Source organism: Phacochoerus africanus, chromosome 8 (assembly GCF_016906955.1).
Source record: "Phacochoerus africanus isolate WHEZ1 chromosome 8, ROS_Pafr_v1, whole genome shotgun sequence".
NCBI lineage: Eukaryota > Metazoa > Chordata > Mammalia > Artiodactyla > Suidae > Phacochoerus > Phacochoerus africanus.
This window is the reverse complement of record NC_062551.1, coordinates 47,106,597-47,121,768: the sequence shown is the minus strand read 5'-3', so window position 1 is coordinate 47,121,768 and position 15,172 is coordinate 47,106,597. Positions and strand designations below refer to the sequence as shown.

The window sequence follows — 15,172 nt, the reverse complement described above, 5'->3', positions numbered from 1 at the left end:
ATAATGTTGTCCGGATGCTGGACGGACCCTCCCTGGAGTCTGCTCTCTGAACCTTGTTTTTCCTGCGGGATGACACATTCCCACAGCGTTTGAGCCTGCCAAGTTTTGATTACTTGCAGCCAGAAACATTCCACTGACACAAGCCCTGGACTTGGGGGGAGTCCCTGAGCCTCCATTAATCAAACCGATACTGCGACTCCCCATTTGGCTCCTGTGCCTAAACTTGCAACTTGAGAGGGTGGGAAACTGGGAACCTCAAGATCCAAAAGAGGAGCTAACTGATTTCTCCAGGTCGCCCTGTCAGTCCCAAGCCAGAGCTGTCTCTGCAAAGACCAGCTCTAAACTCCTGGCTGCAACGCCTCCAGGGCAGCAGCAGAGGGGGGCTTCAGAGGCACACTGCACTTCCTGCAAACTCATCTCTACTCCCTTGCCAAGAAAATACATACTACCCCCACTCCTCCAGACCTTGACCTCTAATGCCTCCAGGAAAAAAAAGATAGTCAAAACCATAAAAAGCATAAGTCATCTTCACCTTACTGGCTGGCCGCTACCTCCTGGTAAAACGTGGCTCCAGCACAGCTGGAAATTGGAGTGTTGATGCGTTTATTCCATTTTCTCAAAACGTTCCTATCAAATCCTGAGAACTAAAGGAAAGTGGGTGGGGCGGGCTAGAGAGCGGAAGGTGTGAGTGGCAGACACTGCAGGCCGTTCTCTGCTTCTGCCTTGGGGACAGAATCCCTACTGTATTTGGGGCAGCCATTGATAGGCTAACAAACTACATTTCCCAGGCTCCCTTGCAGTTCTGATCAATGAGATAAAAGTACTGCATGTGACTTTGCCTCATTATCTCCTTAAGGCTGAGGCTCCAGCAGCCACCTTAAGACCAGCAGGGCACAGGCCAAGGATGGCAGAACATTGGCGGGGAGGTGCCTGGGTCCCTGACAACGTGGGAGAAAGAAAGAAACAATCTCATCTGAATCGCCATTTTCTATATTATGCAGCCACAGCTAATCCTAACTGATGGACCATCTTTAGCTGGACGTATCTTCCCAGCTTCATCTCTCACTAACTGCCCTCAATCAAGACAACCTGTACTCTGTCCACTTATGTAATTCTCTCACTAAGAAGCCTTCTTATTATCCCAACATAAACGGACTGATCTATGCTAATTGTTCTGTAGGTGTCGACTATGTCCCATTTGGGGTCATTTCTGTCACTGCTGGTCAAGCAGACTAGAAATTGGGACATTGCAGCATCTTACCACGTACAGCTCTGGGCAAAATTCCCCAGAAGCAGGTTTGGGCTGCCAGGATCTTGGCTTTGAACGTCCCACTCTGCCACATAGGAAAGCACCAAGACAGATGTGAACTCCTGAGGGCAGGGCTCCAGCCTTGCTCTGTCCATCTCCTGCACAGACAGAAGCATGGAACGGGGACGAGTGCCTTACAGGATGGCTGCGGAAAGGACGCCATTGTTGGGTGAACAAACTACATGCTGGGTCAACAAACTGCCACCCAACAGACATCATCACCTTTGCTCCTGCTGGTGGAGTCCAGATCGTGCTCTGGCCACCAGCCCTCCGCCACCTGACTTGAGTAAATCCTGGTGGTTTAAGACAGGAGTGGGGCTGGAGAGTTAACGCAGTGGGTTAAGACTCCAACTGCAGTAGCTTGGGTCACTGGAGGTGCAGGTTCAATCCCTGGCCAGGTGCAGCGGGGTAAGGCTCTCGTGCTGCCGCAGCTATGGCTGGGATTTGATCCCTGGCCTGGGAATTTCCACGTGCTGTGGGCGTGGCCACAAAATTAAAATAAATAAATAAATAAATAAAAGACAGTCCTGGGGACCCAATGTGATCTTGCCTGGATTTAGTTCCGGGATGGGCAACTGACCGAGTTCCTCAACTCTCAGAAACAAAGAGAAGCTCTTCCCTCTTTTTCGGCGGGGTTTTGCTTGGAGCCATAGTAGCCCTCGTGGGTCACAAGTGGAGCCAGGTCCCTGAGGATGACACTACAAAATTAACTAGTCCCAGAGCCACCCTGCCTCGGGACTTAGGATGTGATGAGGATAAATCCCCTTAATGCTTCAGGCCTTCTGGAGTCAGGCTTCTGGCACTTAAAGTCAAATGCCTCCTAACTGATATACCACTCTTTATGGAACTGGCAGAGAAAAACAAAGGAAAGACAAACAAAAAAAAGCCAGCCAAGTGGCCTGATGAGCAAATGTCTGGGGTCCAGGCCAGCTCTGCGGGGTGCTGAGCCGGGCACACAATTCTGTCCTGAATCTGGAGGTCTGCTCATCTTGCACCCGAGAATGGCAAACCCTGAGGACAGAGATGCCATTTGCACAGGGCCTGCACCCGGTGGTGACAGGCATAACCCTCCTGGAGCCGTTACCATGTGCCAGGCTCAGTTCTAGGGCCTGCAGAGAGTTTCCCTCCTCGCCCCGCTCCCCTTTTTTGGCCACACCCATGGCATGTGGAAGTTCCCGGGCGCAGGGACTAAACCCACACCACAGCAGTAACCAGAGCCACAGTCACGACAACGATGGATTTTTAACCCACTGAGCCACCAGGGAACTCCTCTTAGCATATTTAAGCATAAAATACAGAGTTATTAACTACAGCCACCATGCTATACAATAAATCTTCAGAACTTATTCATCTTATTTTTTAAAATTTTTATGGCTGTATCTGTGGCATATGGAAGTTACTGGGCCAGGTCGAACCCGTGCCTCTGCAGTGGCCTGAGCCATTGCAGTTGGATTTTTAACCCACTGCACCACAGCATGAACTCCAAAACATATTAATCTTATAATTCAAAGTTGGTGCCCTTTGACCAACATCTTCCCATTTCTCCCACCTAGGAAATTACCCAGGCGACCCCATTCTATTGTTTCTTTTGAGTTTGACATTTTTTTTGGTTCCACATATAAGTGATACCATATAATATTTGTCCTTCTCTGATTTATTTCACTTAGCAACACGATGTCTTCGAGGTTCATCTATATTGTTAAAAACAGCTGGAATTACCTTTTTATGCCTGAATAATATTCCACTGTGTACATAACATCATATTTCCCTTATCCATTCGTCTGTCAATGGACACTTAGGTGAATATCCATATTTTGGCAAGCAACTGTATTCTTGGGCACTTACCCCAGAGAAACAAAGACTTATTTTCATGCTTATTAACAGCATGAATATTTGTTAACAGCCCAAACCCAGAAATTACCCAGAGTATCCTTTGATGCTATCACACCATGGACTCCAACTCAGCAATAACACAAACTGACTACTGACAGAGGCAACAACCTGGGTGACCCTCAACGGAGCGAAAAAGAACCTCAAAAGGGTACAAACTGTATGATTCCTTTTATAGAACATTCCAGAAACAGATGTGGAACAGAGTAGTGGTTGCCAGAGGTTCGGGATGGGGAGGGGATGGGCGTGGCTATAAAGGGATAGAGAAGGGACCTCACAGTCCAGCTGGGTGTCTTAACTGTGGACAGAACTGCACAGAGCCACACACGCAGGCGCATGTAACTGGTGAATTCCGCATAAGCGCCACGACTGCACCAATACCAATGTTTTGCTCTGACAGCACATCCTAAGTTAACATTTGGAGAGGCTGGGGGACGGGTTCCAGGAGGTCCCTATCCATTTCTTTTTAACCCCCTGTAAATCTATAATTATTTCAAAGAAAGAGTTTAAAAATAGTAATAGTAATAACAAAGGGGTGGGGGGACAGAAAGACTCTGAAGCCGGAGTAACCGGCACCCTCGTCCCCAGCGCCCCCTGCTTGGCTAATGGCTGCACGCCAACTGCCGTTTCCAACCTCAGCCACGGTTGCCACTCAGGTGCTCCCGTGGCCCAGATCCCTCTCCACCCGTCCTGCTTCCACACCGTCCTGCCTACTCATGTCTGAGGCCTTCGCTCTGGAATGACTTTCTCCTTCTGCTCTGTGGCAAACTCCTACTACGCCCTCAAAGCCCTAGTCAGATGTCACCTCCCCGGGCGGCCAGCCTAAACCTGGGGCTGGGCTGTGCCCTAACTCCAAGGCCGGAGGCTATTAGAGTTCTCATCAGACTGCACATGGCCTCCCAGACCCTCTCTCGCACAGCAGTGTCGGGGAACCCCTGGGGTAAGTGAGTATCTCCAATATTTCCCCTGGCACCTGGCCCGTGGAAGGCTCTCGGGACCCTTTGCTGATGAAAGCTGAATGGTAGCTACTAGGAGATACACAAGTGAGCAGGTTCCCCCCAATTTCTCAACACTGGCTTAGAATCAAAAAAATGGTTTGGTGTGGCGGCTCTCAAACTGTGTTTCCTGGACCGGCAGCCTTGGCATGGCAGTGCTACCTAGCTGGAAACTCAGGGGTAAGGCCCAGTAATCTGTTATCTTAACAAGCCTTCCCTGTGGGTGACTCTGAGGCACACTATTCAAACAAACTCACTCATGCCAGCCTTTCATCAAAGTACACCGAGGACCTACCACGTGCCAGATCCTGTGCTGTGTGACGGTTATGCAAAGGTGAGCTGGAAAGGCATGGTATCTTAGAGAGCAGGTTGTTCACATATGGATGTGTGAGTGTGTATGCACATAAGTGGGCATACACACACTTAACTGGGCACACAGAATGGAGAGTGCTGGAGTTCCCGTCGTGGCGCAGCAGAAATGAATCCAACTAGGAACATGAGGTTGCGGGTTGAATGCCTGGCCTACTCACTGGGTTAAGGATCCAGTGTTGCCATGAGCTGTGGTGTAGGTCACAGATGTGGCTTGGATCCCGCGTTGCTGTGGCTGTGGCTGTGGCGTAGGCTGGTGGCTTCAGCCCTGATTGGATTCCTAGCCTGGGAACCTCCATGTGCTTCAGGTGAGGCCCTAAAAATCAAAACCAACCAAAAGAAACAAACAAAAAGAATGGAAAATGCTCAAGGCCACGGTCAGGGAACACACAGGGAAGTGAGGGGCACAGGGCCCAGGGCAGCACATCACCTAGTACGGGGGTGGGGGGGGGGGGGTGGCGGGTACGAGGAAGGATTCCTAGAGGAGGAGACTTGGTGCTCGAGTTGGAAGAATGGTGTTGGGGGGGCAGGTGGGGGTGAAGACGGTGCAGAAGACCCGGGTGGAGGGAATAGTGTGGGGATTCCGAGATGCACACAGACTACCTAGGAAATTACAAGTGGCCAGAGTGGCTGATGTGTGGCACTGCCCAAGGCTGGAGAGGTGGGTGGATTCCTAGTACCCACAGTGAAGCATGGAGGCCCTGTCCTGAGGGCTCTGGAATGCATGGGAGAGTTGGGAGCAGGGGAAAGACACGGATCCCCCTGGCTGCAGAGGGGAGGGTGGCCCAGGAGGCGACACAGGGGCTAGGGGCTCAGGGAGGTGGACAGGACATAGCACTTGGAAGGGGAGGAGGGGGAAGGCAGAGATGCCCAGAGGTTGAGGGATGGACGGAAGGAGAAGGAAGGGGAAGGGAGACATTCCCCTGAGGACAGGGGAATGGTGGGGCTGCCTCTGAGACTGGGGCCCTGGCGGGGGAAGCTACAGGGTGTTGGGGCTGAAGGCAGCTGAGAGTAAGCTAGAGAGCTTGGGTTTATCCTGAGGGCAGTGGGGAGCCATGGGAATTACAGGGAAGGTCCCTCTGGCTGCCAGACTGGGGAAGGATCCAAGGAGACAGGACTGAAGCCTGAAAGGCCATGAAAACTGGGTGATACTGGTGGCCTGGTGGGGAGCGCAGGCTGGGGTCGGATGAGCAGCCGTGCTGGAAGGCGCAAGAAAATGGCAACTGATAGAAGTTCCCGTGGTGGCTCAGCAGTAATGAACCCATCTAGTATCCATAAGGATTGGGGTTCGATCCCTGGCCTCACTCAGTGGTTAAGGATCTGGTGTTGCCACAAGCTGTGGAGTAGATAGAAGACGCAGCTGGGATCCCACGTGGCTGTGGCTGTGGTGTAGGCCGGCAGCTGCAGCTCTGGTTCGACCCCTAGTCTGGGAACTTCCATATGTTGCACATGTGGCGCTTTAAAAAAAGAAAAAAAACAGCAACCAAAATGCTGCTGCAAGGAAAGGCAAGGCGAGTCCTGCTCGGGCCAGCCTGGCCCTAGGTCTTAGCAGACACAGCTCAGCCTTCCTAATCTTCAGGAAGCCTGAAGCCCCATGAAATGGCAAATCAACGGAGGAGGTAAGTGCATTTCCTGAGGGAGAAGGATGCCGGCTTTCATCAGATTCTTTAACTGAAAAGAGTGAAGAGATTCTGACCTTTCTGGGGATGGCTTGTATCTTGCGTAGGTGGCGGAGCCAGGGGTGGAGAAGCTCCCAGAAGGCTGCCGGTAGGGAGGGACTTTGTCGGCCCCTGCTGGTGACGCCGTGTAAGGGGTTTCGGGGAAGCTGACGGGCCTGGAACAGACACGGGAGGGAGGGAGGGAGGCTGTGGGGGACTGCCCGACCTTCCGACCTTCCCCTCTGCTTCATCTGCTCTCCTCCCGTCGGGGTGGGGACAGGGCTGCTGCGCCAAGGGTGGCGGCGGGAGCCAGGGCAGCCCCTGCCCTCCTCCTGCCGCGGGGAGCCTGTCCCTCCGCGTCCGCCGCCTGACAGGGAAGGACGGGGCTGCCGCCGACTGCTCTCGCCCACACCTGGGACAAAATGCTCCTCTGCAGGTTGGAGTCCTTCATTTCTTGGACATTTTTCTTTATCTTTGAATACATAATATACTCAAATGCATTGATCTGTAACATCTATATGCCATCATAATACAAACTCCCTGAAGCTACCACCCAAGCCAAGAGCTGGAACCAGGGCAGTACACACCCTCCCCTCGTACGGAATCGCGGCCCCGAATGCTGTGCTTCTCAGTCCCCTGATCTTTAAAAAAATACAGAGTTTTAACCTACACGCCTGGTATGGTGGATTGCCAACCTGAGGCCTGGAGGTCCCCAGGCGCTGGGCTCACAGGGGAAAGATCAGCAGAGGAGGAGGTGGGGGTGCGAGGACCAGAAGGAGAAAGGCCAGGAGAGGAGGAGCCCGGACCAAAGGGGGAGGAGAGGGCGACGGGCCAAGGGCGGCAGGCCAGTGCCCCGGGTCCTTACCTCTTGCTGTGCAGGGGCTGGGACTCCCGGAAGGGGACCATGGGGGTCTGCTTCGGGGGCCGGCTCAGGGACTGGGCGTGGCCGGGGGTGGCGGGCGCCGCCCACTTGGAGGCAGGTAGCGAGTTGTGGGACGCGGGCCCGCTCCACTGCCAGGGAGCATTGCTGCGGTAGGGGGGCCGGCCCCCCGGGGCCAGGCTCTCCGGCTCGGTCTTGGGCTCCGAGGTATTCATGTCATAGGTCTCCGGCCACCCCCTGAGAAGAAAAGTTTCGTTATTCGGAAAGGCCCGGGCAGCCCCCCTGTGCTCACCTGCTACCTGGGACAGACTGGTGCCCGGCAGCACGGACCTGAGATGGCCTTTAACACGGGCCGAGCAGGAACCCTTTAAACTGGTCTGAAACTTAGCAGCTCGCAGTTCTCAACCCCGACAGGGCCCAACACTGCTCGGCGCTCCAACCTCCCCTCCCCTCCAACCCTCTCTCTTCATTTCCCCTCCCGGCCCTCCTCCCTGACCCAGGCCTCCGTCAGGCAGTGTCCTCCATGGACCGGCTCAACCCCCCTTGGCAGTACTCGGGGCCAGAAAGGCAGATGCCCTCAGAATCAAAGGTTGTATCTGCCCTGTTCCAAAGAAGCTCAAAGGCAGCTGGAAGAGGAGCAGGTGACCTACTTTACAGGGTGGTTAAAAAAAAAAAAGAAAAAAAAACCCCATGAAATCCAGAACCTTGAAATAGATGCAGAGCGGCCCGTGACTCCCCCTAGACCAGGCTGGCACACGCGCCGCAGCATTCCTGGCTCGAGGCGGGGAGAGCCGAGCCCTGGGCCGGCCTTCTCCAGCGCTGCTGCACTGCAGCACAGGAGGGAACTTGGAGCCCGGGGAGGGGGCCGTGCTCACAAAATCCACGTCCTAGCAGCTGTGGGAGCCGTGCTCAGGGGAGCCCTCGTCCTGCAAAGTCTTATGTCCACGTCGAGCCCATCGCCTGTGGTTCTCTTGAGTCCCCTGGAGCCTGGGGAGCTTGCAGGGCCACCCGGCAAGAGAGCTGGTGGACCTGGTGGCTGGGAGGCTAGGGGCTCAGAACATGTCTGCTAAGGAGTCATCAACAGGTGACCTGAGGTTGTGCTCTGGCATCTGGGCCCGACACACGGTGCCCCTTGGCAGCGCTAGAGCCAGATCTGACTTTCAGTGGGCCCCTCTGGCACTATCTCTGGATTAGGAGGTACCCAGGCTTCATCAGGCAGGAGGACAACACACAAATATCTAACAGAACCCTCGGAGGTGGAGGGGTACTGCCATGGCCCCAGGCAGTGCACACCTGCTGCTCCTGCCTGCCCGGCTTCCACACCCCTTCTCCTGAGAATAGATCTGTGTGCTCTGGGTGGGGCTGACCCTACTTCTTGACTCCAGAAATGAACATGTGACCCAGTCCTGCCAATCAGAATCTCTTCTCACTCGGGACACAGTGACTGGCACAGGACTGTCACGTGCCCCAAGCCTAGCCAATCAGAGACACTGAGCATCCACTCTGTAACTACCGGGGGAAGATCTATTTCACTGGGACTGCTGAGCTGGGGAGACTTAAGCTGGAGCTGTGAGGAGGGACAGGATATCTGTGTCCCCGTGAAGTGGGTGATGGCTTGAGAATGACAGCAACGCAGAAAAGGAGACAGGTGATAAAGATTCCTAAGGAAGATGTCCAAGACCCTGCAAACAGCCACACTTAAATCTTGCTCTATCTCCTAGTCTTACTGGGTGCATAAGCCGCTAAAGACTCTTTTGCCTGACCTCTGTTGCTGGGAACCAGAGTTCTGATCAGCACATGAGGAGGGAAGTAAATTGAGACACAGAGAAGTAACCTGTCCGAGGTCGCAAAGCCAATAAGAGGTGGAAACCAAATTTATTTTTATTTTTAATTTATTTTTTAATAGCCACACTCGCAGCATATGGAGGTTCCCAGGCTAGGGGTCCAATCGGAGCTGTAGCCACCGGCCTATGCCAGTGACAGCAATGTGGGATCCGAGTTGCGTCTGCGACCTACACCCCAGCTCACAGCAACGCCGGATCCTTAACCCACTGAGCAAAGCCAAGGACTGAACCCGCAACATCATAGTTCCTAGTTGGATTCGTTTTCGCTGCGCCATGACGGGAACTCTGGAAACCAGATTTCAGACAGTAAGTTGATCAGAAAGCCCGTAACTCAGAGTTCCTGTTGTGGCTCAGCAATAACGAATCAGACTAGGATCCATGAGAATGCAGGTTCGATCTCCGGCCCCACTCAGTGGTTTAAGGATCTGGCATTGCTGTGAACTGTAGGTCACGGATGCAGCTCGGATCCTGCATTGCTGTGGCTGTATCATAGGCCGGCAGCTGCAGCTTCGATTAAACCCCCAGCCTGGGAACATCCATATGCTGTGGGTGCAACCCTTAAAAAAAAAAAAAAAAAAAAAGCCCACAACTTTAACCACAATGCACACTGACCCACTGTACAGCGGTTTGGGAGCCAGTGGGTAGATTTCTTGGGTCCCTAACTTCTGCCCCAGTTACTGACAGCTTCACCTTTGGCCAAGTGTCCCTGGGAAGGGCCTCAGAGAGAGAAATGTTTGCCCAATCATCCTGAAGACAGCACAGGGCGATGGGGAGCCCAGGCTCCTGGGCCAGGTGGCAGTTCAGAGCCCAGCTCTGCTACTTATGGTCTGTGTGGCCCTGGCTGAGGGATTTCTTTCTCGGAGCCTCAGTTTCCTCATCTGTAAGGCAGAGGTGGTCCTGAGCACTCTCTGAGCACTAGGAGGAAGTCTGGCGCATGCCAAGCACTGAATGAACAGGTGCTGTTGCTGTCGTCGGCTCCAGCCGCTTCTGTGGACTGTCTACCTGCCCAGAGGCAGGTCTTACACACCCAGAGGCCGGGGTCTCCCTTCCATGCTCTCAAGTCCAGCCACACCCACCTGGGGGCTCTGGGACAAAGTCCTATCAAGCGAGGTGAGATCCATCAGAACCTAAATGCCCCTGAGCCCTCAATAAAGGAAGGAAGACTTCTGTGCCCCTTCTCTGCTCCTCTGAAGAGAGGCCTCCCTGAGGTGGGGCCTGGAAAGCTGCATTTTACCCAGCTGCCAGGGATGACTCTGACACACGAAAATGTTTAAAAAGTCCCAATTTCACTGATTCAATTTCTGAACTGTTTTAAAAAAGTGGTATAAAGTGCACCCCTGTCCCCTAGCTCTGTCCCCCAGTTATACTCACCAGAAGCACCCACAGCTGTTAGGTTTTACCTGTCTTTTTCCCATAGCATACAGAAGTTCCTGGGGCAGGGATCAAACCGGTGCTAGAGCAGTGACCTGCTGCAGTGACAATGCCAGATACTTAACCCGCTAGGCTGCCAGAAAACTCCAGGATTTATATATTCTTATAGAAATAGCCTCTGCAGATAAGTATAATTTAAAAACAATACTATACTTAACCGCTGATCCCATGGGGTCGAATCGGAGCTACAGGTGCCGGCCTACACCATAACCACAGCAACGTGGGATCTGAGCCAAGTCTGCGACCTACACCACAGCTCACGGCAACCCCGGATCCCTGACCCACTGAGCAAGGCCAGGGATCAAACCCACATCCTCATGGATACTAGTCAGATTTGTTACCACTAAGCCACGACAGGAACTGCCCATCTTGCTTTTTTTTCCTTCCCAATTAATATTTCTTACCAGGCCTTCTCAGCAGAGATGCAATGCATTTTCCTTAAAGAGTCAATTACTACTCAATCACATGGATGATCTGGGATCTGCTTTGCCAGTCCCCTACAGTTGGATATTTAGGTTTTATTCTAATCTTTTTTTTTTTTTGGTCTTTCTGTCTCTTCTAGGGCCGTACCCGCAGCATATAGAGGTTCCCAGGCTAGGGGTCTAATTGGAACTGTAGTTGGAACTGTAGCCACTGGCCTACACCACAGCCACAGCAACATTGCAACCTATACCACAGCTCACAGCAACGCCAGATCCTTAACCCACTGAGCAAGGCCAGGGAGCGAACCTGCAACCTCATGGCTCCTAGTCAGATTCATTAACCACTGAGCCACAATGGGAACTCCTGTTCTGGTCTTTTGCTCAAACAGCAATGCTGCGCTAAATATCCCTCTTCCATCCGCTCAGCCACAAGTGGGAGACGCCTGAGGGTGGATGGCCCTGGTCTGCTGATCACTATCCCTCACCGCCTCCTGTTCTTGATTCCTGACAGCCCAGGTTCTGGGGGCCACCGGGGCTCCTTTCTTCTCTCTCCTATTCACTCACTTGTGGGGCTTCAATTACCATTCTCAGGGAGGAGTTTCCACCCCATTCCCCCCATCAGTCATCCTGAGTCCGGCCAAAGGGGACAAAAGCATCCTGGATCGTAGTAACAGAGACAGTGAGGGCTCTGGGAGGTCTTCCCGGCTACCTGGCCCAGCCTGGCAGTGGCCAGTGGTGCAGGGCACCCTGGAGAGGCCCAGCCTTGTGGCCTGGGGGCATGAGGATGAGCCCCTGTACTCTGTCAGTATCTGAAGAGCACCGGGGCCAGACACACACCGTACTGAGCCGGCTGTTGGCAGGGAACACAGTTCTGCCTGACCTGGTGTGTTTCTCCTCCAAGCTTATTGTGACATCTGAGCCGGGAGGCCAGGGATGCAGCAAGAGGCTGGAGGGACCCCAGAGCTCTGCAAATGAGGCCAGCCAGACACCTCTGCACTTGAAGAGCGACAACCACCACACAAGTCCTAACCCACAACCAGCCCTGCAAACAGGAGATCCTGTTTCTGCGGCCGCCTTGTAAAAAGGGAGTGGGACGATAGTTTTCCTCCTAAATAGGGCAGGGAGAGAACCCGTCTGTCTGGTCACACCCTCCCCAGCCTCCTCTCCCCAGAGCTGGAGGAGGGAGCCTCCAGACACTTCCTTTCCTTTCGGCTGGTCCCTACCTACAGGTCCGGGGACACCTCTGTGGCCTCTGGTGCTCTCCTCTGTTTTGGAGTCATCCGATAGGCAGGCTGGCTCTATGGGGTGTGTGTGTGTGCATGTGTGTGTGTGTGTGCACCCGTGGGCAGACTGAAGCATAGGGGTCTGCCAGGGAGCTCGCTGAGGGGTTATCTCAGCTTGACTTGCCCCTGCAGAGCTCGGAGCGGGTGTGGCCAGGCCTCGGCTCTGTGCAGGGGTGGAGGAGGCCCTGCAGGAGGGCTGGGAGAAGGCGATGCCTGGGGACTGACGCGAGCCCCGAGGCTGAGGGACTGGGGTGTGGATGGCTAAGCCCTTGGTTGCAGCTGGGTTTACGCCTGCTCAGGACTGCCCTCGCCAAGTGCAGATCAAGCAGGACTCAGGAAGGCGGAGAGGGTGCACCCAGAATGAGAAACAGCTTCTTGAGGCAGCCGAGGACATGGAGATGGGAAACCTGGATTGAGTTTTGCTCGGCCGCTCACGCCGCTGAACTCTGCACGAGTGACGGGTCCACCCTGGGTTGTCAGTTTTCTCACCTGTAAAGTGGGGATCACGCCAGCCCTGCGAGGTCATGTGCATGAGCACTCAGTGTCACCTCGTCGCGTGCCCTCCTCTTGGCTCACTCTGCTCTGGCCAATGACCCTCTTTCTGGTCTATCAACAAGACAAGGGCCTCTGTCCTCACCTTTTTTTTTTTTTTTTTTAGGGCCACACCTGTGGCATATGGAGGTTCCCGGGCTAGGGGCTGAATTGGAGCCACAGCTGCCTGCCTACACCACAGCCACAGCCACAGCCACAAGGGATCTGAGCCACATCTGCAATCTACACCACAGCTCATGGCAATGCCGGATCCTTAATCCACTGAGCGGGGCCAGGGATCGAACCCATGTCCTCATGGATGCTAGTCTGATTAGTCACCACTGAGCCACAATGGGAACTCCCTGTCCTCACCTACTCCCTTCTTGCAAGGCCCTTCTCCTGACTCCTTCCCACCCTCAGGCCTTCCCTGACCACCCCGTCCAAGGTCACGGCATCCCCTGCATTTTCCTCACACCCAGTGTCTCACAGCTGGTGTCTTTTGGGTGCCTCCGACAGGCCAAGTCATGCTCTATGCGCTCTATGAGCCTCGAACCTGACGACCGCCTTCAGGGTAGGATCTAGCATTGTCCCTATTTTATACATGAGGCACAGAGAGGTGAGGCCACCTGCCTGGGGTCACAGTTAATAAGGGCAGGAGCCTGGATTCACACATCTAACCTCACTGCAGAGGTCACCTTCCCAGTAGCCTCAGCGGCTTCTCCCTTTTGCTCTACTGAGCATCTGACTTGTTTACAGCTAGTCTCCCCCAATCCCCTCGTCAGTTCTGCGAGGGCCGGGCCTTGACTGTCCTCGGTGCAGCTGTGTTTCCAGCACTTGGAATGTGGTGCGTCTACAGAGAATCACCATCACAGTCCCCTCTGGAGGTTGCTAGGGCACCAACTCACGGTTCTAAGAACGGCATCTCTCCTGCCCTCCCTGTGTAATTAGACCTCGCAAGAACCAAACAATTGCTGAAGGAAAGTTCTTTTTATAAGAACTCCCAGAGTTCCCTGGTGGCTTAGCAGGCTCAGAGTCTGGTGTTGTCATGGATGGGGTGTGGGTTCAATCCCTGGCCCAGGGATTTCTGTACGGCCGTGGGTGCAATACATGAGGAAGGAATGACATCACGTGAGAACGGAGGACCTCACATCACCGGGACCCATAATGACGGAGGACATCTAGGCAATGATCTCAAGTGGCTGCCAGGAGCTGACAGGAGATGTACGGTAATGGGTCAGGGTGTCACCCTCTGACCGCCTGAGGTGTCCCTCACACAGGCACAACCAGACATGTGGTGCCTCCTGATGGCCATACACTTGGGAGGTGTTGTTACCAAAAGCAGTTCAACTGGAATCCCAGAATCCAATGAAGCTCCTATGCTGGACTCCAAGTTGTGGGACACCCACGGGCTAGAACAGGTTAAAGGACACCAGGGGCTGCGAGCAGCTGAGTCCAGGACGTGGGGAACTCGAGAGGTCAAGGGACCTGGCTTCCTCCCAAAATAAACTGTAAGGATAAAATAAGAGGGAGGGGAAACTTGGAGATTAGAAGAACCGAGACGTATCCAACAAATGCCATTGGAGGAACCTGACTAACAAAACTACTGTTCTGAAAAGTTAGACAGTCTGGGTAGTTGAAACTGACTTTTTTTTTTTGGCTGTACCCTCGGCATGCGAAAATTCCCAGGCCAGGGACTGAATCCACACCACTGTAGTAACCAGGGCCACAGCAGTGACAATGCCAGATCCTAAACCTGCTGAGCCACCAGGGAATTCCAATAGTAACTTTCTGTTAACTTTGTTTGTTTTTTTAGGGTCGAACCTATGGCATACGGAAGTCCCAGGCTAGGGGTTGGACTGGAGCTGTAGCTGCCAGCTTACACCAAAGCCACAGCAGCTCAGGATCTGAGCCGCATCTGCAACCTACACCACAGCTCATGACAACGCCGGATCCTTAACCCACTGAGCAAGGTCAGGGATTGAACCTGTATCCTCCTGGATGCTACTAGTCAGATTCGTTTCTGCTAAGCCGTGGCAGAAACTCGCTGTTAAAATTTTAAAGTGTTTAACTATAATGGAAGAAATAAAAATCATAAAATAAGATAAATAAACACAATAAAGTGTAATCATTTTTTAAAAGTCCTGATTGGGTACAGATACATTCCAAGGAGAGGAACTGCTTCAAATAATCCCAGGGTGGGGAGGCATGGAATTAAAAACAAAAACAAAAACAAAACAAAGCAAAAGTTGGCCACACGCTGATAAATGTTGAAACAGGGGGGGTCAGTATACTTTTATTTATTTATGTTAAAATTTATTTAAAAAAATTTTTTTTTGTCTTTTCTAGGGCTGCACCCATGGCACATGGAGGTTCCCAGGCTAGGGGTCTAATCGGAGCTGTTGCTGCTGGCCTACACCGCAGCCACAGCAATGCAGGATCCAAGCCGCGTCTGCGACCTACACCACAGCTCACGGCAACGCTGGATCCTTAACCCGCTAAGCGAGGCCAAGGATCAAACCTGCAACCTCATGGTTCCTAGTCGGATTCGTTAACCATTGAG

At 53.2% G+C, this 15,172-nt stretch overlaps 1 protein-coding gene across 7 annotated transcripts in view; it reads right to left on the bottom strand.

Moving 5' to 3' along the window:
* Positions 1-15,172, bottom strand: part of SIPA1L3 (signal induced proliferation associated 1 like 3) — a 231,914-nt gene that overhangs the window by 53,052 nt on the left and 163,690 nt on the right. For all 7 annotated transcript variants that reach the window (XM_047793285.1, XM_047793287.1, XM_047793288.1 and 4 more), the window contains 2 exons: positions 7,087-7,338; positions 6,260-6,397 (listed from right to left, as the gene is read on the bottom strand). In XM_047793285.1, the coding sequence (XP_047649241.1) occupies positions 6,260-6,397; positions 7,087-7,338 (390 nt within the window). The remainder of the gene's footprint in view (positions 1-6,259; positions 6,398-7,086; positions 7,339-15,172) is intronic.